The sequence below is a fragment of the Tenebrio molitor genome, chromosome 7 (assembly GCF_963966145.1).
Source record: "Tenebrio molitor chromosome 7, icTenMoli1.1, whole genome shotgun sequence".
NCBI lineage: Eukaryota > Metazoa > Arthropoda > Insecta > Coleoptera > Tenebrionidae > Tenebrio > Tenebrio molitor.
This window is the reverse complement of record NC_091052.1, coordinates 1,507,459-1,531,432: the sequence shown is the minus strand read 5'-3', so window position 1 is coordinate 1,531,432 and position 23,974 is coordinate 1,507,459. Positions and strand designations below refer to the sequence as shown.

The window sequence follows — 23,974 nt, the reverse complement described above, 5'->3', positions numbered from 1 at the left end:
TAATAAGTTACTAAATCAGCATTTATCATGCTTAAAAAATGAAGAAACATATAATTAGCCATAGTTTCACAGATGATAATATCAACGCCATTTATAACTACATTTTTTTTTAATATTTCAACTTGAGAATTTTAATGACAATTAAGCCAAAAAATTGAAAGAATTTATCAGGTTTTCAACGACTTAGTAGCTAGTTAATTATCTTGGTATAGCAAAAAATTAACAACAAAAGTTTTTACTACCACTTTTCTATTTTAATGCTTTGTGCTTACAATAAATCGGTGTAATTAATTTATAGTGAGCAAAATATGTACTACGAATAAAATTTGCAAATTTCAGAAGGTAAAAAATAAAAAATAGAATTTTACTTTTGCTTATTGTCTTAAGCCGATTTGATCGCAGATGTTAATTGAAAATATGGGAATGTTACACCTGCTAGTTTAATGTGAATGATATATAACTTAATATAGTGTTTGGGTTAACAATTATCCAATTAACTGTTTAAACGGTACAACATGTCTTAAATTATTCTGCGTAATTGTTGGTTTCATTAAAACAGACGTTAATTTTAGCCCATTAAACAGAAAATAAATTATTCGATTTTAGTCGATACACTTTTCAAAAGAATTACATTTCCTTTTTAATAATAAATGATAATGACTTTTTCTTTAGTCTGAAAATCTATAATAGTCGACCTTATCGACACATTATTAAAACTAAAACAGTTAAATAATTGTTATTTATTCAACAAGTGGATAAAGTAGTACTTTTCTTCACGATTGTTCGCAATCAAAACACAATTTTAAGATTTTTTTACTTTTATTCACTGTTACCATAAACAGATGTTTCACTCACTAAAAGTGTTAAAATATAGCAGGTAACGGGTGTTGATTTAAATTTCCCGGCAAAGTTGGCGTTGAAGAGTCGATTGTGAACGCATCAGCTGTTCAAATCTTACCTCAGTTTTTGCCTTGTTTGTGTTTTTACACGAGTGGTGCGTTCACAATCGACTCTTCAACGCCAACTTGATCCGGAAATTTAAATGAACACGCGATAGAATTTTTTATAGTCCTGGAAAATGTAGTGTCGTAACAACGGTGTACATTTTATAATTAACTGTTTGAAACGTAAAAAGAGTTTGTGGACCGCAATAAACAATTTTAGTTTTTAATAATACTAACTGTGCTGTTTACTAACAATACTAATTGTAACACAACTTCCAATAGAAAGGTAAGTCAGCTGTAATATTAATTGTGTAAAACCATGGAATGTTTAGATTAATGATAAATGTTACTACGTACGGTTTTAAACAATATCAGAAATGTGCAGAAATGGTGTCAGAACATCTCAGTACTACTCAATAAACTAATAATTATTCCTTTTTAAAAGAGACCACAACAGATTCGCCTAGACATTGTCATAACAACTCCTTTGCCTAATCTTGAACATTTTTCAAAGCGAGAAAAAAACTCCAGGACTTTTGCATGATCTAAAAACAAAGATTCTCAAAGAAAGCATAACCGCTGGAAACGTACTCACACTTTTGAAGAGCTCTAGATTAATGGCAAAAATATTCCAACCGTAAAAGACAATCGGATTTTGTACTTGTTGCATGAATACCATCAAATTCTTCTTGAACTTTTTGGTGGAGTCCCACCAGGTAGATTCAAAAGTGGCATAAAACAAGCGAGAACTCTAAAATGACACACTCATCTGTTTGTTTTACACTTTCTGGAGTCTTACTCGTTCGGTTACTAGTTCTCCAAAAAAGCAGTAACAAAAGATTTCACTTGTCGCAGCCATTTGGAAAAACGTTATTTGGAAAAAGTGTGGACTAAATGGTTCAACCTAAGTGTTTGAAAAAGCGAGATGAGTTATTTCAGACAAGTATGATTAGTCTTACCAATGATAGTTTATACATCGTGATGCAGATCATTACAGTTGACGACAAAAATTGATACATTATGATTTCTTTGAAAGAGTCCGAAAGTACATCAGCATAACTAAAATTGTTCTTGAGCAAGGACTTCAACTAGATTTTCTTACTTACTTGCGAATTAGGTTATAATGATGCACACACTCTATTAGAATTGTGCTCTTGATACTTTCGTGATTGCTCAGTTTTGAAGTATTGAAGTTTTTTGAAATGTCTTCGATGTTTCTAACAGTATCAGCGACCAAGTCACATTGGGCTGCAATCTGGCTCATAGAAATGTAGCAATACAAATTAATACCACAATTGCCAAACACAAAATATAAAGCACATATGGAAATTACTATGTATATCACTTCATGAAGTACTGGCCTATGATAATCGAATGGAAACCAAGAATTTGTAGGCAAATCACTTTCTTCTGTCAACCATGGGAGTATAATCAACGTACTGCCAGTAAGACCCACAATAGTGTTAAAAATCTTAAAAACGATTTGAGTCGACGAAACGTAATCGTCAATGATCATTTTCTGTTCGTCAGTTCTCGGTTGAAATTCTTCTTTTTCCAAGTTATGCCAGGTGTTGGTGATCGCCGTGAAATTTCTACGGAACAGGGCATTTTTTATCAACGCTTCTGTGGCACCAACTGTGACGTAAGTTCCTTCCAGAATGACGTCCAGCTTTTGATCCTTACTGCTCACGACAAATAATATCATCGTTGTGATGTGTAATACCAAAACAGAAGTTACAAAATATCTGTAGATTTTGTAAAGAAACTCGTTTTCGAAACACCAAATCGCTACAATTTTAAGCAGTAAGATGTTGTCGTCGAAAGCTTGAAGAAGATTCATTCGCACAACCATTTTACACAAATGTCGCAGGTTCTTTGCGATCCAGGTTTATATATACGAGCATTTATATTAATAGCGGGAAAATATCAGGTGTTTGACACGATTACCTTAGACACTTACTCATACAAGATGCAAGGAACGTTTGCAATTAATTCATGAACTATTCAGAGAGGAAATGTGAAATTTTGAAATAATTATAGAATTTCGACAAGACCAACTTGAATGTGATACATTTGATAAATTGAGAATGAGTCTAAAATTCGACAAGAAGAAATAAACTACTAACAATAAATGTCAAGAAGGAATTAACCGAGAAAACAGCTTGGAAAGGAAAGGCGTTGGAAACCGTCAATTGTTGTGCTTTTTTAAAGCGTAGATTAATTGGAGCATGTTGACAGCTAACCTAAAATTTAGACCCAAAAAATTCTTTCTTTTTTTCTTTCTTGGCAATGTTTTACATTAAAAATAGAATAACTGAACGATTCCTATTCTCGAAGCAAATAGCTAAGGGCACCCTTTGCTGAAAACAAACATGTGCAATTAAACATAAACGGCGGGAAATTCAAACTTTACACTGTTCTAAACGATTTAATTTTTCCAACGCCTACTCAGCCCAGGATTTCATTTGAACGCGCAGCAAAAGAATTATTCTGGGTGGCTACAAAACAGGAAAAGACCTTTTCAAGAAATATTTTATTGCTGCTAGGATCTCGATTCTATCCATTTAAAAAAAGGACTAATCTCACTGATAGGTTAATGTTCATTTTTTAATTATACTCCGATGTATCAATTAAAAAGCAGAACAAGTGTTATATTGCTATCTATTTTCAACATAATGTAAAACAAGCTATTGAATTCTTGTACGTATTGTATTAAGCGCGTCGCACTATGCATCTCGCTTTAGCATGTGCGATTAGAGCAAGACGCGAGTTGTACGTTTATTACATTAGCGACGTCAAATTTTTAGGTTACGTTTTAACCGCATTATTAAATTTGTGATAGTTTTGTTTAGTTTTGCTTGAAATGACCACGTATAATGCCAACGAAAAGCTACGCGGAGTGGACAGATTCATTGGCAGGATTTTGTAATCGCAAAAATAACTTACAAGAGTGGAAGTTAACATGTAAGGAGGTAAGTTAATTCATGGCATTGCCGAAACAAAATCTAAATAGGAAGAAAGAAAAACAATCTTAACGTGGTTGTTTAGTGCTGTTTTCAACAATTTTTAATATACATATCTTACCTATTACTTGATAAATAGTTGTGAGAAGAGTTTTGAAGGGAGCGGTTTTTTGAAAGACAAAATGAAAACAGAGGAATGAATTTGCAGAAAAACCAAGAAAGCACGAAAGAATACAGCTCAAAATCTCAAAAATTAAATTTGTAATGATATTTGTCTCATGTTGCCTAAATAAATTTTCAAAAATATTGGTAGCACCATTGTTAGCACCATGTTCTGCTGTCAAATGTCAAAAGCAGACGCAGGTAGTGTCATCGGACTATAATTAAAAAATGGACTATACGTTCGTAGATAAAGAACATTTCATTTGTCTATCTGCATTTAGGTCAAGGAATAAATGACTACTCCCGTCTATAAAGTGCAATAATAATAATAGAATTGCTTACAATTACTTACTGCACTAGATACCTAAGTGCTGCCATTTTTCGTTTAAATTACAAAGCAAGTCAAGATTTATTTGATGTATGTTGGCAGATCACACAATAAAATTAGTTACTCGTTCTAAGTTCTTGTGTGTTTTTCATGGCCACAAAAAAACTCCAACATTTTTGAAGAAGCTAGAAATTAATATCGATGCTTAACTGTCTAAATTTCCATCAAACACTTACTCCACTGAATGATTTTATATCAACCGGGATAATATTCCACACATAAATAGTAATGGGTTTTTTCATTTGATGAGTAAAAATGATCAGATTCTTTTTCAATTTTTCGGATGTCTTGTACCATCTTGACTCAAACGTAGCATAAAACAGTTTGTCACTTTTAACGGTCACTTCATTAGCAAACCAACAGTACAAGAAGATTTCGTTCGTGGCAGAAATTTGAAAGAGAAAAACTTGGAAAAAATGGGCACTTGCTGGTTCCGACTAGATCAAAAACTTTGAGTCATTTAAATTGTAATTAACATTGTAAGATTACCAATGATAATTCGTACATTGAGACGCATAACATCAAGCTGGAACACACGAACTGAATCATCAATATCTCCTTGAAAGAGTTAGAAATCAAACTGACATATCTGCAATTGAGGATTGAGGATATTTCCTTGCACCACCACACTTACTCCTTACTCTTCGATTAGATTGTAATGATGAATGCATTCAACTAATGTTTTATCCATTTTCATATTATATTCGTTTTCCTCTTCCTCATCAGCTTCTGCAATTTCGTGCATGTTTCTGATGGTGTCACATAAGATGTCACACTGAGCACCAATTTGTACCATCGCAATTGAGAAAAATGTGTCCAAAGCAACATTAGAAAACGCGTGGAATATAATACAGGTGCATTCAAAAATATAAAGCAATTCATAAACAACAGGTAGATGATAGTCAAACGGAATCCAGTATTTCGTGGGCAACACTTTTCCTTCCTTAGTTAATGGAAGAACCATCCACATTCCAATCATGACAAAAACTAAACCGAAAAACGAGTAAAACACGGTTCTTGACAGAGCAATCGAATCATTCAAAATTTTCTCTTGTGCTGCAGTCCGCGGCTGAAACTGTTGCTGCTGCAAATTGTCCAAGCTCTTCTTGATCAAAGCGAAATTTTTCCGAAAAAGTACTGACTGCAACACGACTTCGAGAGACCCAGGCAAGCTGTAGATCGTGTCGGTGACCTTCTTTGTGCGAATATTGAGTGCCACATAGATGATTAGCGAAGTGCTATCAAACACTAGGGAGCTTTGAACGAAATATTTAAAAAGTTTGTAGAAACACTCTCCGTCGAAAAACCACAAACCCATCGCTTTGAGTAGAACGACATTTTGCTTGAAAGCTTCTTGGAGGTTTATTTGAGTCATGTTGGGTAAACAGTGGCGCTGTTCGTTTGAATTCCTCCTTAAATAGCAATCTTACGGGAACAAGACACCTGGTTGGGTAATGAGTGTAATCCAAATCGAAGCCTGTCTAACAATTATCCAATTTCATGTAACTGACAAATAACAATACACCGAAGCTGACCCATGTAATATTCATGATTCTTTGAACTGAAATTCATTGACGTATCAACATGACCTAACTTAAGACAACAGGCCTTGCTTTTGATATCTAGAATGACTGGAAACACGAGTTTTTCAAGAAAAATTGATACAGGTGTGATGTTAGCGCTCGTGTTCGTTGATTAGATACAAGATGGAAACTTCTTTAAAATTCTCTTTCGCAATCATCTTTTAAATTACAAGTCTTTGAATCAGCCGCAAACAAACCATTTATTTCTAATAATAATAAATTATACGGGTGCACTAAGTAATATACATAATTATCATCACCTATTTTGAAACTGTTGAAGTGCATAATTTTACTAGATAAGAGTTACATAAGATCGTCGGTCTAAAATATTAATATGTCTAATTAGAAGTTTCAATAACCTGAGGCCAGAGATTTCGAACCAGTTAAAAATTAACACTCACGCAATAATTATCTATTGAAAAATTTATCTTAAAAGGCTACTGTTAAACCACGAAAATTATCGAAGACGCAGTTAAAATCTTTATCAGTTAATGAAGTGTTAACATAAAACGGGTTTATTGCTTTGTCATCTGCATTGTAAAGTAACCACAGTGCAGTTTGTTACACCGCTTAAACTTTTTATTTTATTGCCAATCTCCTGAAGGAATTGTAATTTTTCACTAGAAGCTAATTTCAAATGCCTGACCTAATTAGTGGTCATTTTGAACTGATTTGTTTCTCTCTATTGATCTCATTTTCATGACCCAAATGGTCCACTAATTATTATGATTAAAGAATTTACTTAAGGAATTTTTATCAACGTTATCACCTAATTAAGTCAGGTTATTAAGTCTTGAAAATTGTAGTAGGTGTAACAAACAAATTGTGACATCCATAAAATGTCACAATCGAAATGTAATTATTTATTAAAGCTGCATTTAACATTTGCCCTACATTCGATGATACATTTGTATGAAACATGCATAAGATTCATTTGTGATTTTCTCCACCAATCAAACCGCACGTACGCTTTTTAATAATTAGTGACCCTTCTAACGTTCGGCTTGGATTAATAAGTGCCACTTCATAATTAAGAGGTATCTACAATTGTGAAAGGTGAAGGCTGTTCCGAGACATTTAAATTTTGTGTTATTAGATAATGAAAAGATGAAATTTCTCAATTAAGAAAAAGATTTAAGTTGAATAATCCAAAAGATAAAGATCACCGTGTGATTCTCTTACCACATTTTCGTCTAAATTATATAATAAACATTTATTTTGTTTTAAAGAGCTGAGCTATTCATAGTTGATTTATTTGAGTAATTTCATCTTGTAAATTACGTGCGTGTTTACCTAGAAAAACCTCTCCAAATTTAGAGCACAAAACATTATAAAACACGAAATATCCGGTTCCACGTTCAGGAAGTTTATTCAGGGGGACTCACGTTGGGAATCTTTCAAAAATTTATCTCACAAAAGTGAGATCATGATATTGCACAAGCAGGTAATGCTGGACCAAGTTATTTTCACCAATGATATCATCTATATAAAGCAACTTTCAGAGATGAGGTTATTTATTACTGAGGAAAAGTTACCGTTACCGGAGATTATCTGATTTTCTTTCGGAGATACGCAATAATCAAAAATATTGGACTGTGTACAGATAATAGTGATGATAATTTTTTAATTAGGGAATTTAATTTGATGAGAATTTGTTGGGTGTTAACAGGTTAAAAACTCTTTGAACAACATATAACGGGAGTTCAGATGAAAAGTTTATCAAGTTGGCCATGAATTTCTGATGAAAGAAGATAGAGCCAAAAAGGGATGATGCCTTCTTTGACAGATGTCAGTAACATCTTTTTTGAGTCGAGTTTCGTCGCAGAGTAAAAACACAACCAAAAAGTGAGGTTATACTTAAAGAGCTAATTCGCGATCTGTAATCCATAATCGACTCTTGAACGCCAACTTTGAGGATAAATTTAAATGAACACTCGATATTTTCCTTAATCTAAATTCTAAAACATCTGATACATGTACCTATCTATGGTATTACCACAGAGGCAACTGTCAACCCGCAATAAAATAAGTTTCACATCAAAATAGTGACACTGTTCCGAATTAATCCTAGTAATTTTTTCCATTGATGGTTTTCTGAGAAAGTTGTTTACCGATAAGATAGAGTGATATAATTGTGTAATAAAATAAACTTTAGTACACAATAAATAAATTGTATTGGTAGATGCAGTGTATAAACGAACGATTCTAAAGCTTGGATAAATTATAAGATCAAAGGAAAGTATTTTTTTTCGCGGTATCTCAAGTGATAAATAACCTGTTTCGTTTTATCAAGTGAGAGTAAAAAGCTGCAACATCAGCAGATTTGTTAATATGTCACTGCATTTAACCCAAATGAAAACAAACGAGCTTAGTGTCTATTCTTGCAGAAAATTTGAGATAAAAGAGAGGCAACAAACATGCCTGCTGGCAGGTTTGTTCGTCATTTTTTGCGAATTTAAGTGTTGATGATGAGCCGCGCTTCGCAGCTTTAGCCCAAATAAACCAAATCGAAAAGCTTGACGGTTTCCCCTGAGCGGCGAGATTGCAATTCATAAAACTTATTAATTTCATTAAACTGTGCATAATTTCATCAGATTAGACAAGTAGGCTGAGATGGGTGGGTATAAGTTGGTTAGAAGACGTTTAAGACGGCGGCGGTAATTGCAGGGCACTCGTTCTCCTTAAAACCGCCGCTCGTTTTAAACATAACTAAAAATATTAAACGGTTAAGGAGATAACCGGAAAAGGAATATACCGAAGAATTTTAATTAAGTACAAGACGGCCGATCTCAGCTTAAATTAATGCCTTCATCATATTAACTCCAGATCTCATTTCACAGATGATCCCCACTTGCACATCGGGGATTATTAATTAGCCAGAATTTGGTGGACGTGTTCCGAATTTACAAATATCGTTATTCTTTCGAAAAGGGAAAAGACTCTCACAAATATTTTTTTTAATTAAATTCTTGCGCTTAGACATTTATGAACAAGACGGATTTAAAGGCTGGCTCCTACATAAACAAAAAAAAATGAAATTAAAATGCCACTTTAGTTGACAACGTTATCAACTTATCACTGAAACAATTTCTTAATTAAATAGAAATTTTATCTTATCTTCATACTAAAACTGTAAATTTACGTTATCGTTAAAACTGGAAAAGTGTGTTGAAATATTAAACTCAGTTTAAGCTTCAAGTTGTGGCATGCGAGCGTCCTCTGACGGTGATCTTACAAAGTCTTAGTAGAGAAACATTCCGGTGCCGAAACATAACACACGATCTTTGCACAACAGTTTACCTATTATTATCATTTTTTTGTTTACGTAACTAATTCTAATTTTCGAATACGTACTTACGTTCTGTTTGTCTCGACGTAAGCTAGTTATAGGACACCTTTTTATAGATAAACTGATGCTCTAATGTTTTGATGTTGCTATTCCACAGTAGAGGGCGCCACGAAATATTTACCAAGGCAACTACTCAAAATATCGACAAGATGGCGCATTCCAGAACGGACAAATACGAAACTTGAACTTAAAAATTATAATAAGACAATGTTGTGATGTACTGATTTATCTCATGTTCAAATTACCTAAATCCTTTTAAAATTTAGTTTTTTGTAGGCGTTTCTAACATTCTGAATTGCTTTATTTCAATTCAATTATTTAAAATAAAAAAATATACATACTCGTTTTGTTAAACTACGGACAACAGTTTAATTATTTTCTTTTAGTACCATTGGTTATTAATTATATTAAATGCATAAATGACAAGCAGCTATAGCTCAAAAATTTGAATTTTATGTTATTATATTAGCCGATCTTAAAAATCCGTATTATACAGGGCGTTTGCGCGAAATGTTTTAATGCCTTTATTTCTGGTGTCTTCCGTGCCGAGCTGCCTCCAGCTGCCCCCACTTCAACACTTTAAATGACACCTTATATTTTAATGAGCGATTATGAAAGAGTATATCTTGTTTACTACATCTGTGTAAGAAAATAATACTGATGGGTTACAAAGATAAGTTTTCGAGACATTTGACTTTGAGGTTTAAAAAATTGATAAGTTTACTCGGGAAGAATTTCTTTAGATCAATGTAATAATGCATTGATTTGCATTTTTTTTTTAGTTTGTGAATTTATTCCTGTAGAATATTTGATGTGTATCTAAAATAAAAAGATTCTACGATAAAAGTTAAGACGAGGCTTAAAAATATATGCTTTAAGAATAAAAAATTCTATCTTTCAATTGCCATTAGTGCTAACAATTAGTACTTACCAACAAATTTTAAAGAAGGATTAAATTAAGTTCTTTAATAAGTAATTTATTAAAACAATAGATTTTGAGGCTCTTTAATAACAAAAGTTGAATTATCACTAACTTATCGCACCAGGACTTAAATGGAAATTATTGTACATATAATCTGCTAAATACGTGGATATTGTCCAATTAGCTTTAACTAATTAGGCGAATACATTAATTATAATTTATTATAATTAATGTATTCGTCTGACTCATTTTTTCTTTTAATCTTTTAAAAGAAGTATTGTTTATTTTCTCTCGTTATTCTTCAAACAGCTTACTTGGTTTCTTTTTTATTTTATGGATATATCGTACTAAACACAACGGATACAAAAAGGGTATTTCATAAGATAAGTGATAAGATAATGAGCCCGACGGAATTGAAAATGCAACCCACAATACATGTTTTATGAATCTATGATGGCTTTGCTTCCAATAATTTTATTTGTCACAACTGACATTTACGAAAAAGTAAAAATACGACTATTAAAAGACATGATACTGATTTATGGCGATTGTAATAAAAATGCTTCAGCCGTTGCCCGTTTATGCAGACAATAAACATTTTCTCAAAAACTCTTCGTTTTCTCATAATTTCATTTAACCAAGCGAATGACGTTTATGTTAAAATTTATAAAACTGCGCAGCTAACTATCCAATATCCACGTTCACTTTGGAAATGTATTGTGGGTTGCATTTTCGTGTTTACCAATGTTTTTTCAGTAAAAAGGTGTCAACTGCTGTATACTTGGTGCATTATCTGTATTTATAAAAACATGTTTTTATCATTATTGAGACATTTTGTTTTAACGGAATATAATTCAAATTAATACTGTTGTCTCAATTTTGTTATTCCGTTAACAACACACAAAATAATATTTTTGTTTTACTGATCGCTGTCCAGATTAAACACAAACAATTCTCATGTTTACACTAGTTTCTCAAAATTTTCTAATATCTGATTAATCGTTTAGTTATTTCATTTTTAAAGAGATAAACACGTATTGATTTATGACTCAAGTAGTAGTCTTCTCATTGTTACTGATACAAATCAGATTAAGAGCAACAATAAAAAGATAATTAAGAGAGCTGTGATGATCACAACAACCATCTTCCCGAGTTAAAAAAAAGAATAAACCATTAACAAACAATTATATATCTATTATATCATCCTTCGAGATATGTGTATGTTTGTTGTGAGTAATACAGTTTGAAGTGCTTACCTGTGAATCCTCACGTATCATGTGCCATTTGTAATCCTTTTTAGTGGTCACTGCACAATTAATTTGCGAAAAATCACCACAATCACATACACATCAGAAACACTTGTAAGCTGATCAAAAAGAGCGGTCACTGTACGAACTGCATATCTCGAAGCCCACACTGCTGAGAGAGCTTCTGCTGTAAGTAAACTCGCGAACTGTGTGTTACTTTTTTTTGCGAAAAGCATATCTGGGGATGTTGTTTATACAGACAATTGTCGAGTGTTCGCTTGTAAGTTTTCATGTCAACAATATTTCAGTGCAAGAATGATGATGTTGACTTTCGTTAATTCTCTGTCTTAACAGTTATATAATGAAACAATTAACACTGTGTCTAGTGTTTTAACACGAAAGTGAATACTGAATTTACTAAATTTTAACTGTCTTCTCCCATTCAATAGATATTGATATATTGATTCAATTAGATCATCTCTATATTTGTCATCATTTTTATCTTTAGGGTCAGATTGCAATTCCATTTTTAAACATTATGTCATGAATTGCTGAAAATTCGCACATCCGTATTGGACATGGGGAAAACGAGTTATGCTGCTTTTGTACTAAGTGACTTTCTAAATGGTTCCGGGAAAGATTTTAAAATTACACCGGTTTGCATATTTAACAAGTTTTACGCCACTTCTACAGTGTGATTCTCGTTACTCTCAATTAAAGTCATTTTGTTGATTTTCATTTATCACATAAAAAATGAGGTTATGATTATTTATTAAATTTAATAATTATAATCTGAATAAATTTTATAACGAAATTTACGGCAAAAATCACCATATTAAATACGATTGTTTTTAAATTAAAAAATCGAAATATTTATATAGTCCAATTTTTACCCTTTTGAGGTGACGTCACGATTTCCTTCCTCGCTTTCTCTTTATTGAAACGACAGAAACAGAAAAAAACAAAAAAAAGCACGTTTATTTATTGATGGTCACTTTGAGGTTATTTTATGCTCCTGTCAATTTGACAATTTTTAATTTCTTTCACTTATTACATTGATTACAAACATAACTTTTCGAAGCAATTGTCAACAAATTTGAAACATTACCTATATGTAGTTATTTATGATCAATCAAATTTGTTTCTGATCCTAGCTCAAACATACGTGAAGTTACTAGATAATGACGTCATCGCAAAAGGTTAAAAATTGGACTATACCTATGTATATAAAAATAATCATATATCCATTGATTGTTGTATTTTTTTGCATTTGAAAATTAGGAGAAAAAAGAGTGATTCTTTCGTTACTCGGTAGGCACTTCTTTCAATTTTGGATCCAAAAATTCTTGATGTTCTAAACTTCAACTTTCATCCTTAATATGATTTTCCTTATAATATATTTTGTGTTTCTCTTGCTTCCATTTATCTTTTTTTTTGTTTCTTATATTTTTATTTAGCTTCTTAATATTTACAGCACTGGCACATCCACAGGAACTAGATGTTTTTTTGCGATAATAGCTGCGATTAATTAGCCCGTTATAAGGGCTTGTAGAAGAAATTACGTAGCGAAAAGCAATCGAATCAACCGCATCGTGTATTCAGATAGTAATAATTGAACATGAAATTCTTTCGACTGGCAATGACGTTCGGTGAAATGAAATGACAATGTGATTTACAATTCCAATAGTATTATCGCGCCCCTACAATACAGGGGTTCTCCAATTACTGATAAACCAATTACAGTGCAAAAAGTAATTTATATTTCATAATGCTACGAAAGGTTCATTTTTATGCAAAACACAATGGAAATCGTACTTTCTAGTTGGCTTCATTAGCTGTGACCTCTGTGCACTTTTTCGCAATATCATAATCCTGATGGATATTTTCATTTTGTAGCGGTGCCAATCGATTTTTATTTAGCCGTTCATGTATTTTTTGCTGTTGGCAAAATGTCATTCCATAAGCGATAAGGATGATAATAATAGCAATAAATGATTGATACGTCATCTCTTAAGTTGGTTAAGGGTACAACAGGGACGAATTTCCTAATATAATTTGTGCCGCAGGCACCTGCCCTTCCTTTAATCTTTAATTTGGAATTTATTGTTAAATCATTTTAATTTTCTCGAAATAACTATACCTATACAGTATCTGTCCCATGGTGGTATCAAAAAAGTGTCCCAAGATACGTGACATCATGTGCTGATAAAATATTTCGAGTTAGGGTTGCTGTTCATGCAGCCCCAAGGGTGCCGGTGGGGTGTGATTGCTCATGGGAGGCAAATTTGCCCTATATTTGACCAATTTTTTTTCGTTTAATGGCAATGCTGGATTATTCTATTTGTTCGGGATATTAATCTCGGGTAAAACTGCACAGTGCACGCAGATTGCTTCGGCATTATTTCCAAAAAAAATCACGAAACGAGAGTTTTATTTACTTTTTTGTTGAATACAAATTTTCTACAAATTTATCCTAAATTGAAACAACCGCATTTCTTCATCATTCAATAAACATTTCCATCACAAAAAATATGGAATTTTCATGAATCTCTACAATCTGAGTATCTTTCAGTCAAATGTCGAAATGTGTATTTGTGATTCTTACGTCATTATGTATAGTGTAATATTTTAAATATATCTTGTTATCAGATTAAAATTAAAGTCAGATTTGTACAGATAAATATTATAATTGCAAGATATTTAACGAGTGTGTTATGATGGCCATCACCCACGAGGTTGACACGAGACGTAGGCGAGTGCTCTAATGATCGGAATAAGTAATAGTCGTGAAACACGATACTTTTCTAAGACATACAAAATGTATCATTTTTACTCTAAAATTTTTAATTCTACCCTTATAAGTATTAGTTAGGTGGCGCAAAATGTTATATCTCTAATATTAGTAATTGCGCTAGTTTGATGAAAGATGTTATCTGAGTGTAAGTACCTAGTTTTATGACGTGTCTATCGATGTAATAATTATTTTTAGAATGACTCTTTAAAGCCAAGTATCATAGTATCTAGATGAATAAATCCTATTAAAAACAAAACTAACAAAAAGTCTTACGTCATCGCATTCTATACTTTTACAAAAATCACAAAAGGATGTCGAAAAGTGTCCCACATCAGATTTTGAAGAAGTTTCCTTGTACAAAAAAGGCTGGAAATGTAAAAATAGTTAACAGTCCAAATAATGTGGAATTAAGAAATGTTCTAAAAAATGTACCGAAGAGTGGAAGAAAATATTAAATATTATGAAATCTATGGTGCGTGGTACTAATGTATCTACATAATTAACCCAAAAATTCAGGATTTTTAGTTTTCATCCGTTTATACAGGGTGTTTAAAAAATGCCGCACTAAAACTATAGTACATTGTTCAGAGGCATTTGGTAAGTGAGGGAAAAAGATTTAAAAAATTCTTGGTGTTAAATTTGCACGTGGAGGAAGGTTTCTTTTGTGGTAAATAGTTTAATCGATTTTTGCATAATTTTCGATAATTCAAAGAGGTAAATTGCATTTAATATAAAAGACCGCAAAGATCCTTACACAAAACTTCTATTGTGCAGAAGAATTAAGAGGAAGAATTTTAAAAATATTTTTTCCTCACCTACTAAATGCTTCTGCACACCGTACAATAATTTTTGTGCGGCATTTTTTAAACACCCTGTATACCTATGTATATTTGATCGTGGGATTCCCCTCTTTGTCTCAGTTGTACAAATATTGTACCAAATGTGTCTCTAACTTGACAGGAAAATAGAATCAACTGTTAGAAACATCGCAAAACATATGTAAAATTTGCTTTTGACATTTCCTACCGTTTCGCGGATTACGAGAACCGGTCCTCGCCCATTCATCCGTAATAATCATCTGATCTACATCGAAATCTCACTCACCAAAAAGATCAGATTTCCACTACTAGTGTTCACACTGGAATCGGATTAGCACCGTTCGTCTGTTATCAAAGCACTTAATCTAAATACTAACGCGAGCTTTCGAAGTGGTCTCTTCCCTTCTTATTGCGGCTGTTGCATAATGATTATTCCAAGTCGCACCCAATTGCTTATCAGTTGTTTATCGGTTCTTTTAATATATTAACAAATAAACAACCAAACATGTAAAAATCATAAGTGGGGACGGCGCCTTTCAAGCTGTCGTTTCGTCATCGTCGAATAAAATAAAATTGGTTGCGGTTAGATTAATACGGAAAGAGCTTTACTCATCTGCAAATCCAATTAAAACCAATTATTAAATATTTCCGTGTGGATAGTTGGATTCTGGGTCTGGTGGGAGTTTTGTTAATAATGCCTTTTTAAAATTCATGGATAGTTGCGTTCTGTGTTAGGGGTAGATTAAAGAGTACAATCGGTTTGAAGTACGTGTGATGATCCTGGTACGTAATCTAATGGCAATATTAGATTGACATGGGATGACAATACGCTCTCGTGTATACTCGTGTCGTTGTCAATTAGACACGTGCCATTCCTCGTTCGGGATTATTGCAGGGACTATCTGTCGACGACCGTTTTGCACCCAGTCTTCCTTTGTAATTGCTTAATCTCGGCTTAAAACCTATAAAATTAGATTTACATCTTCTCACTGTTATCAAATTTTCCTCTTGTATGTGAAAATAATTTTTGCAGCACACAATAAAAATGAATTATTTTAATAGATAAAAAGTAGAAGTAGATCTAACGATCTCTCGTAATTTGTGACGTTACTTAAGCCCTAGAGTATTAGGGGAGTCTTCATCGCAATAATTGCAAAGGGAATAAAATTTCCAACTGAGGAAATATGAAACCTTTTTACAATTTTAATTTTTAATATATTTAACTATGGTTTAAATAAAAACGTAAACAGCTCTAAGTACGTGTTATTGTTACTAAGAGAGAACACCTCCAAGGTAACATTAGTTGTGAAAAATGGTTTTATCCGGTTAAAAAAATGGCATAATTATTAAAATCAACAATATTTTGTTTTCCAATTACGTGCGATACTATTACTAAATAGAAAACGTAACGTTAAAATTACAGTTGTCATAAAGTGTTTAACACAGTTAAGTGATGTAGGCGCCGAATTAACAGAATCTCACAAAATAGTGAAGCTGCGACTAAAAATTAAACATTGCAAAATTTTGTAACTTTGTCGATTTCAAAAATAAGTTAGAATTCATCCCACAGAAGAATTTTCGGCGATTAATTCATTTTCGGTACTTTTGAAGGCTCCGAAATTGCCTAGAACTACCTTCAAGTGATTCTTTTGCAAAACTTTGACAGCGTTTTTCTCGAAATTGCCTTTTTAAAAACTGTGACAGATTCTGAGCACTGGATTGGACCGAATAAGCTCATATTTGATCTAAATATGCAGAAAATAAGATCATACTGAGGTTTTTTTCCATAAATTAATTCTTGCGTTTTAATCCATTCTTTTATCCCAAAAAAATTGGCAAAAATCGCATATTTTTTTAAACGACCTTATTTTGAAAATTTTGCCCTTATCACAAAAAAACGAAAAGGATTCTGACAATGCCATAGTTACTTTGTGCCGGAAAACGTGTCGCAATCTTGCCTCTGAACAATGCATGGCCATTTTGGGCAGCTTATGGAAGGTAGAATAATATTTAAAGATCACTTACATTTCCACTTCTTAATGTTTTGACAACGTTAATTAATAGAGTTCTGTGTTGTTTTAATTAGTAGGTACATAGCTAGGAAGATAGCTTTCTAATTATTATCTATTAAATGAGAACAAAGAAAATGGAGAAGCTTTCCCAGTTGTGCTTGCAGTTTACCAAATCAAAGTCGATTTTCTGCTGATTAGTTATTAAAAAAATCCTGTGCCATCGAAGAGTTGTTTCGCAATTCAAAAGATTTTTAAACATGTCTCTACAAAACTGGTTCTATTTGTCAGATCTTTATCCTTCCTTCCTTGAAAACTTCCGTTTGATCTGTTTCAATTACGAACTTTTGAACGTGATCGTTTAAATCTCCATAAATGATAAGATAGTTATATTCCTTTCGGTGAAATCAGAAATGTTTTCCTCATTGCGTTGTATCGGGTGTTCATTTATTTATCCTCAAAGTTGGCGTTGAAGAGTCGATTGTAAACGCACCATGGATTACAGACCACGGATGGTGTACGTTTTATAAAATATAATATACAGGGTGTATTTTTAAAATGTGCCGAAATTTTACCTACGAGGTTGTTTGACAACGTAGAAGACTAAAAGCAATTAAAAAAAAGTGTAGCTCAAAAAATAAATGTCATTTTATTTTTTGACACAGAATTTTTGAGATATTTTTTCCGAGTTCTACATGAAGCCAGTAGCTCGTGGTTAAAATATCTGTACAACTTTCAATAACACCCTGTATTATTTACTATTATATCGGGTGTTTTTTTAAATTTCACCTTATGGTAGGCATTGAAGAGTCTATTGTGAAGGCACTAAACAGGTTACGGATCACGGGTCTTACGTTTTACACGAGTGGTGCGTTCACAATCGCCTTTTCAACGCCTACTACGAGGTGAAATTTAAAAAAACACCCATACAACTTACCATAACTAAATTAAAAAGAATGTTCCATCCATATTTATTCCTGTTATGACATTTTCGACTATCTGTCGATTTCAAGTGAAGGCTTAGCTGGGGACTTAAGCTCAGTTATTCCAAGTATGTATTTTGATAACCGATAAAATGGCGTGACTCGCACTTTGTCGTCAAAACCTAATTCTAATCACACCATTTGATTTAGTTTTATTTTATTAAATTTTTATTCTCATAGTTTTAATCTCGAACACCTGGTTCGATCAATTAGCAAACGTTCAATTACTTTGTTAATTTGCTTTCACTGCATCATGGCAGACACTTTAATTCCCACAGATCGAAACATTTCGACGCAAATCATCTGAATTTAGGAGCCAGTTGCATCACGTCTGATTTTTCCAATTTGTTAACAACAATTATCGCATTGTCAGAGTGATGTTGATTGTTTAATTTTGTCGTGACGCGTAAACAAATACGTATTGTCTTACGTGTTATTTGTTGCTGATTCACGTCTCAGATCCACTTGTCATCGCCCAAGAAGTTCATCTCAACATGACACGAAATTAGTGCATAACGTGACGTCACCGATATGACCTTTTATGTTCGACAACCATCTGTCAAGCGAAGGGATGGGCCCCTAACTAGCCCCCGGCTAATGCCATTGCCTCCGCTTGTTATGTGCTACTGGCGTCGGTTTCAATTTCGTTCAATCGCTTTGTGTTTTCACGAATTCGCTAACTGGATTTCGATGAATGCTAATGCGAATCGCATAAATTGTCGAATCGAAGGAATTTTTTTTTCTTCGGCCAAATCGCTTGTGTAAATATTAATGCGCTGCTGATTTGTTGCTTTGTTTATCTATCACGATCGCGAGTGCTTTCATTTTCGATAACAATAGGGTGAGCTTTGAAGTGGCACTTGAGCGGAGGGGGCGATTTGTATGTTATCGGACTCCATATGGACCACTAAAAAGTCTGAGAGTGTTGATAAAAAAAAAACTTCCCCTGTATAGGAGTATCTTAAAAATTTTTATTTTACATCTATATTTTTAAGAAATCTTTAAGAAAACATGGAGGTTTTTGTACACAACAAAATTAAAATATTTGCACTCTGTTCCTTCTAAAAATAAATTATTGATACAGAAAATCGGTTCGGGAGGGACCGGGCCCTTTACGGGATCCTTTCAATTAATTTTGGTTCGCTCCCGAAACGATTCCTGTCCACAAACTAAAACAACAAGGATTTCGTACATATTTACAAATAATAAGAGAACAATCGTTAATACTTTCAATTATCTACATTCTAAGCCAATCAAATTTGCACGAAGCCTTCCAACATTTTTTTTATTTGCACTTTCTCTCAATATAAAGTAACATTCTTGAGTTTCTTTTAAGCTAATGATATAATTATATGGGATGATGTCTATTCCCTGTCTGATACGGAAGGGTTGACCTTGCGTCCAACGATTCTGCGTGACGAGATTTTCTCAGTAGTTTTGATCGCATTAATAAGAAATTCGGATTGACTTAGAATGTTTCAAAATTACGACATGACGAATATAAATTTGCATAAATAAAAAAAGATTAGAATTTTGCACAATCGTATACTCGAATGGTCTCACTTCGGAAAAAGAGGACTGTAAAGACACGTATGTAATGTATATTCGTCACTAAAATTGCTTTTATATCTATATTATGTACAGCTACACGAAAAAACTTTGCACTATGATATGATAAATTTACAAAATATATAATCGTTGACTCGTTGTTGCGTAACCTATCTGTTACTTTACAACTTTGTACATCTTAAAAATGAAATTTCATATATACATAATTTATTTTACAAAACTACAAATCATTTCGTTTCTTTTTATTACAGGATCCCAGCTCGAAGCGATATGTATATTCAGTAGAGATATGCTAAACTTGCAATTTAGATTAATTTGTTATAGTGCAGAAATATCTATAATCTAGGCCATAGATATAAATACTTATATGGTCGTTAATATCACATAAGTATTTATTGGCGCGTTTCACGTGATCACAGTTAAGTAGGTATCTGCTGGTAGGAAACACAGGACTGTTCTCTTGACTTATACGGCTATCAAAAGAAAAATCAACAACACTAACTTCATCATTCGGTAACTTATCTTATGATTGTAATTAATGATGATTAAATTGTTTAGTAGTCACTGTTTGTCTTTGGTACACGTTACACTGAATACATTGCACTGTTGTCTTCTTGAGGTGTGGGAGTTGTGCTATGTTGACTTATTGGGCTCGACTGGCCCACCGTTGGCTACTTGGTGGTACCCACGAGAGGTGAACCATAACCTTGGGAGTTACACGTTGGCAAAGCGAATGGGTTCATCGAAGCGAAAGGTGAAGACACCAGGCCCATTCCTGCATCAAATATTTTTTTACAGATTTCCTCTAATCGGATCATTTGGTCTCGTTTAAAAATTGTCTGACTGGTTAAGAGGACGGATTTGGGAACGGGAGATGAACGCGACTTGATTAGATAATAAAGTGGATCAAGAGGTTTATTAATACGAGAGGATCAACGTGGAGCAGCTTTAAACAAACCATTGTTCTAAATTAACAGAAGCAAAATTGTTTGTTTTATTTTAGGCGCATCTTAAAGATCTGATAGAATGATAAATATGAGAGATAAGTAAGTAACATTTGAGTGCCAAAGACGAGAAGAGGAAGAAGAATAAAAATACAGGTGTGTGGGAATATACAGGGTGTTTCAAAATTGGCGAATTCTGAATTCAGAGCGTGGTAAGGAAGGACCCTGTGGAGGTCGTAAATACTTAAAAAAAAAATCGCTCTTCCTGAAGCAGATATAAGCATTTTAATTTTGTTCAATTCATAGCAGCCTGCATATCCAGCCATTTTTTTTAAATTTCCATATTTGGACTACTGAAGTGATCCCCTACAACTCTCTGAATTCGGAATTCGCGAATTTTGAGACACCCTGTATATTAAAAGAAACGAGGAAGAACGGTATTTATTTTTGGATGGAATTTTTCCATTGGGGGTTGGAATGACGTTGGCGAAATGCAAGGGAAACAATGGCAAACAAAAAAGGACAAATTCGAGTTAAACGGGAAACAAGAGAGGTTTGTTAGATCTCTACTTAAACGAACAAAATCTACTTAGTTTTAAAAGCATAACGCTTATGAAAACAAATGTAACGCAATTAGTGTAGAATAAGCAAAATGAAACGATAATAAAATAATATACTAACACTGCACAGCCAAGTGGTGCCAGCCAGTGACGGGCTGGTGGTGGAAAAGCGCGGGTGCCGGGGGGTGAGTTGGGGGAGTCGCGCTCCCCCGTATCACAGGGGCAAACGCGCTTTTCTCTTTATCCGACGCCGCCGCCGCTTTACTGTTGTGTGCGCCAAAATGATAATGACCCGCTTCGGATGAAACTAAAATAACAATTCAAAATAAAGTAAATGAACTATCGTCCGACCGCACACTATTTACAATATTTTTTGTTGGGGAAAAAAGACTCACTCGGTGTGGAGTTGAAAATTCCGGCCGATGGAGAACTGGGGAGCATGTTGGACAGTTGTGCGGTGCTGGTCGGGGTGGCGCCTCCGTAGCCGTTCATGTTGCCCCCGTATGAGCCCCCGTTGGACGAATGGGGGGTCGATGCGCTCGAACAGTAGCCTCCTCCTCGCGGAGAAACGCTGCTACTTTGCGCCCTCCCGTACTCCTCTAAAAGAAAAACCCTACCGATAAAAACTTGGCGTCAGTACACAGCTAGATCAATTGTTGAGAACATTTAGATCAGCATGCAATAAAGTTCTAAAACATTATTCTTAAATTAATTAAACTGAAAATTTTAAAATATATTTATAGATATACTTCTTGACTAATTCCGTATAATCATTCGAGACTGTTTTGTTCTTTTCTGGATGATTATTTTGTACAAGGTTTGAGAACGAAATAGTAATACTTACAAGAAAAAATTATTTGAAAAATAATCGTCTTCAGACTAATTCTAGTCTAAATCTAGAAGTACATGGCACGTAATCATCATTGGTACCCATAAAATTGCCATTTATGAGAATAGTATATTATTCAATAAGCGGATGGCTCGTAAGGATGATTTTGTGCCACGAGCCGAAGACGAGTGGCGTAATCCATCCGAGCCAGTATAGCCATTATCCGCGAATAGAATACTATACTTTTTCTACGATTATGAAGAGAAATTGACAACTGACTTCATAAACTAGTTTCTCTGATATTTGCAGTGATTTTTTAAATTATTATTCAACGGGCCGTGGGTAATGAACCCTGTTATCTAATGAAAAACACTTACAGTATTATACAATAGGAGCAGAAAAACATAATTATCGCCAAATACCGTGAGATCGAAAAAAAAATTAGAGTGGCTTAAAAGTTAGGTTAGTGATTTTGAGGACGTTGAAATCTTGATTTTCATAAAGGTGTGCATTATGTGTGACGAGTAAATGTTCGAAATGTCTGCCTTCAGCTTCCAAACATAATGCTACTCTTTTCGCTTCATGTTTTCAAATGACCTTCCCAAAGTCGAACTTAATTACTTGCATTAATTCGGGAATTGTGCCAGGCCTGTTTTTGAACACGTTGTTTTTAAGGTATGTGCCTTGAAAGTCCGGAATGATAGTTAGTTATCTGATGACATTTGAATTAAATTTTTACGTGCTGCCAACTGAAGTGTATTAATCATGGCCATCTCGGTTTTTTTTTTCGATCGCACGTATTTACAACGTTAAGTAGATTAGTGGCGTAAATTTAGTCCAAAAGTCTCGCAATTTTCTTTCTTCGGGAAGCAGAAAAATCAGAAATGTTATTTTCTTTAATATTTATTCTCGATTGGTATAAATAAAAAAAAAGTAAAGAAACACACTACTTCTACTTGGTAATAAGCAAGGAAGGACAAGCACCTTCTGTCCACTGACCGTTTCCGTTGTCTTGAACGCTGACAGCCAGTTGTCCCGTATACGTATTGAAAGTGGACGTCATCCCATTATTTGCCATCGTTGGTGACCTCGGTGCTGATAACGATAATTGGTTGTTTCTTGGCATCGTGTAAAGAGCTTCGGCCAAGTCCGCTGCCCTTTTCAGGATTATTTCCTAAACCAAAACACAATTGTCGATAGTATCAAGTACCTACAAGATGTTTCAATTTTCCTTACCTTTGGTAACTTTTCGGGATCACCGGGATGCCTCGGTATGAGCTTCTGCAGTCTCTGGAATCCGTAGTCTATCGTTGGCTCGTTTAGAGCTATAAATCGAATTTAGATGTTGGTGGAGTTGAATTTGAATAAAATGATATACTCACAAACATACACGAATCTGCCTGGTGCTCCTTTGCAGAATTGTTTTGATTTATATGATAATGTGACCTCGACCACTCCTGGAATATGTCTTGGGGGTGTTTGAACTCGAATGGCGTGGGGCGTTATCAACTGAGGAGGGGAAAGTGTGTCAGTTGGAAGACGACAGTTTTGTTTTGGGATCGACTCACCTCGCTCCAGACCAGCATCGTTCCGAAAACCACTTGGAGGCCGTCGAAGAAGTTGTCTCCGACGATGATGACCGTCGAGCCGCCCGACGTCCACCCTTCGCTCGGACTGATGGCCTTTATGCAGGGTGTAGCGACTGGTAAAGGGGGATACAATCCTGGAAATTGACCTTTGCATATGATGTATCTTTCCTATGTTTTAGCCGGATAAATCTCGTCCGCAAGCGAGACGTGTAATGGGTGAAATTCTTTGTTAAGTTTTTCGGAGAAAAGATTAAGATAAAAGGGATAAAGTAGAACAAAGTGAGATATTAACAAAGTGAAGCATGGCTTGTTCCGCGACGA

At 34.0% G+C, this 23,974-nt stretch overlaps 3 protein-coding genes and 2 long non-coding RNA genes across 12 annotated transcripts in view; 1 reads left to right on the top strand and 4 right to left on the bottom strand.

Moving 5' to 3' along the window:
• LOC138134478 (uncharacterized) overlaps positions 1-11,708 on the bottom strand; it is a 62,296-nt gene extending 50,588 nt beyond the window's left edge. The window contains exon 1 of the long non-coding RNA XR_011160736.1: positions 11,568-11,708. This is a non-coding gene — a long non-coding RNA (uncharacterized lncRNA). The remainder of the gene's footprint in view (positions 1-11,567) is intronic.
• On the bottom strand, positions 860-2,796 carry LOC138134462 (odorant receptor 4-like). Of its 3 annotated transcripts, none has more exons than XR_011160735.1 (5): positions 2,051-2,796; positions 1,904-2,003; positions 1,744-1,848; positions 1,302-1,695; positions 860-1,239 (listed from the first exon to the last, which is right to left on the bottom strand). XR_011160735.1 is itself a non-coding variant. In XM_069052753.1 (5 exons), the coding sequence occupies exons 1-5, from the start codon at positions 2,794-2,796 to the stop codon at positions 1,436-1,438; spliced, it is 1,161 nt and encodes a 386-aa protein (XP_068908854.1). In that variant the 3' UTR covers positions 866-1,435. The 3 variants fall into 3 exon arrangements, 2 of the variants coding, with proteins under 2 accessions (XP_068908853.1, XP_068908854.1); XM_069052753.1 differs by having other exon boundaries at positions 866-1,489; positions 1,540-1,695; XM_069052752.1 differs by having other exon boundaries at positions 861-1,695.
• On the bottom strand, positions 4,443-7,771 carry LOC138134463 (odorant receptor 4-like). The gene is made up of 4 exons (XM_069052754.1): positions 5,099-7,771; positions 4,947-5,046; positions 4,634-4,894; positions 4,443-4,582 (listed from the first exon to the last, which is right to left on the bottom strand). The coding sequence occupies exons 1-4, from the start codon at positions 5,830-5,832 to the stop codon at positions 4,514-4,516; spliced, it is 1,164 nt and encodes a 387-aa protein (XP_068908855.1). The 5' UTR covers positions 5,833-7,771; the 3' UTR covers positions 4,443-4,513.
• LOC138134479 (uncharacterized) lies at positions 11,624-20,295 on the top strand. Its single transcript, XR_011160737.1, has 2 exons — positions 11,624-11,747; positions 19,983-20,295. It is a non-coding gene; the product is annotated as an uncharacterized lncRNA (long non-coding RNA).
• A 74-nt stretch (positions 20,296-20,369) lies between these two features.
• kn (EBF transcription factor knot) overlaps positions 20,370-23,974 on the bottom strand; it is a 59,207-nt gene continuing 55,602 nt past the window's right edge. Inside the window, exons 9-15 of one of the 6 annotated variants that reach the window (XM_069052742.1) lie at positions 23,633-23,787; positions 23,447-23,573; positions 23,301-23,389; positions 23,049-23,238; positions 21,631-21,834; positions 21,357-21,542; positions 20,370-20,506 (exon numbers count right to left, since the gene is read on the bottom strand). In XM_069052742.1, the coding sequence (XP_068908843.1) occupies positions 20,505-20,506; positions 21,357-21,542; positions 21,631-21,834; positions 23,049-23,238; positions 23,301-23,389; positions 23,447-23,573; positions 23,633-23,787 (953 nt within the window). In that variant the 3' untranslated portion in view covers positions 20,370-20,504. Of the gene's footprint in view, positions 20,507-21,356; positions 21,543-21,630; positions 21,849-23,048; positions 23,239-23,300; positions 23,390-23,446; positions 23,574-23,632; positions 23,800-23,974 lie in introns of those variants that run through there. The other 5 variants (XM_069052741.1, XM_069052743.1, XM_069052744.1 and 2 more) reach the window with 5 other exon arrangements.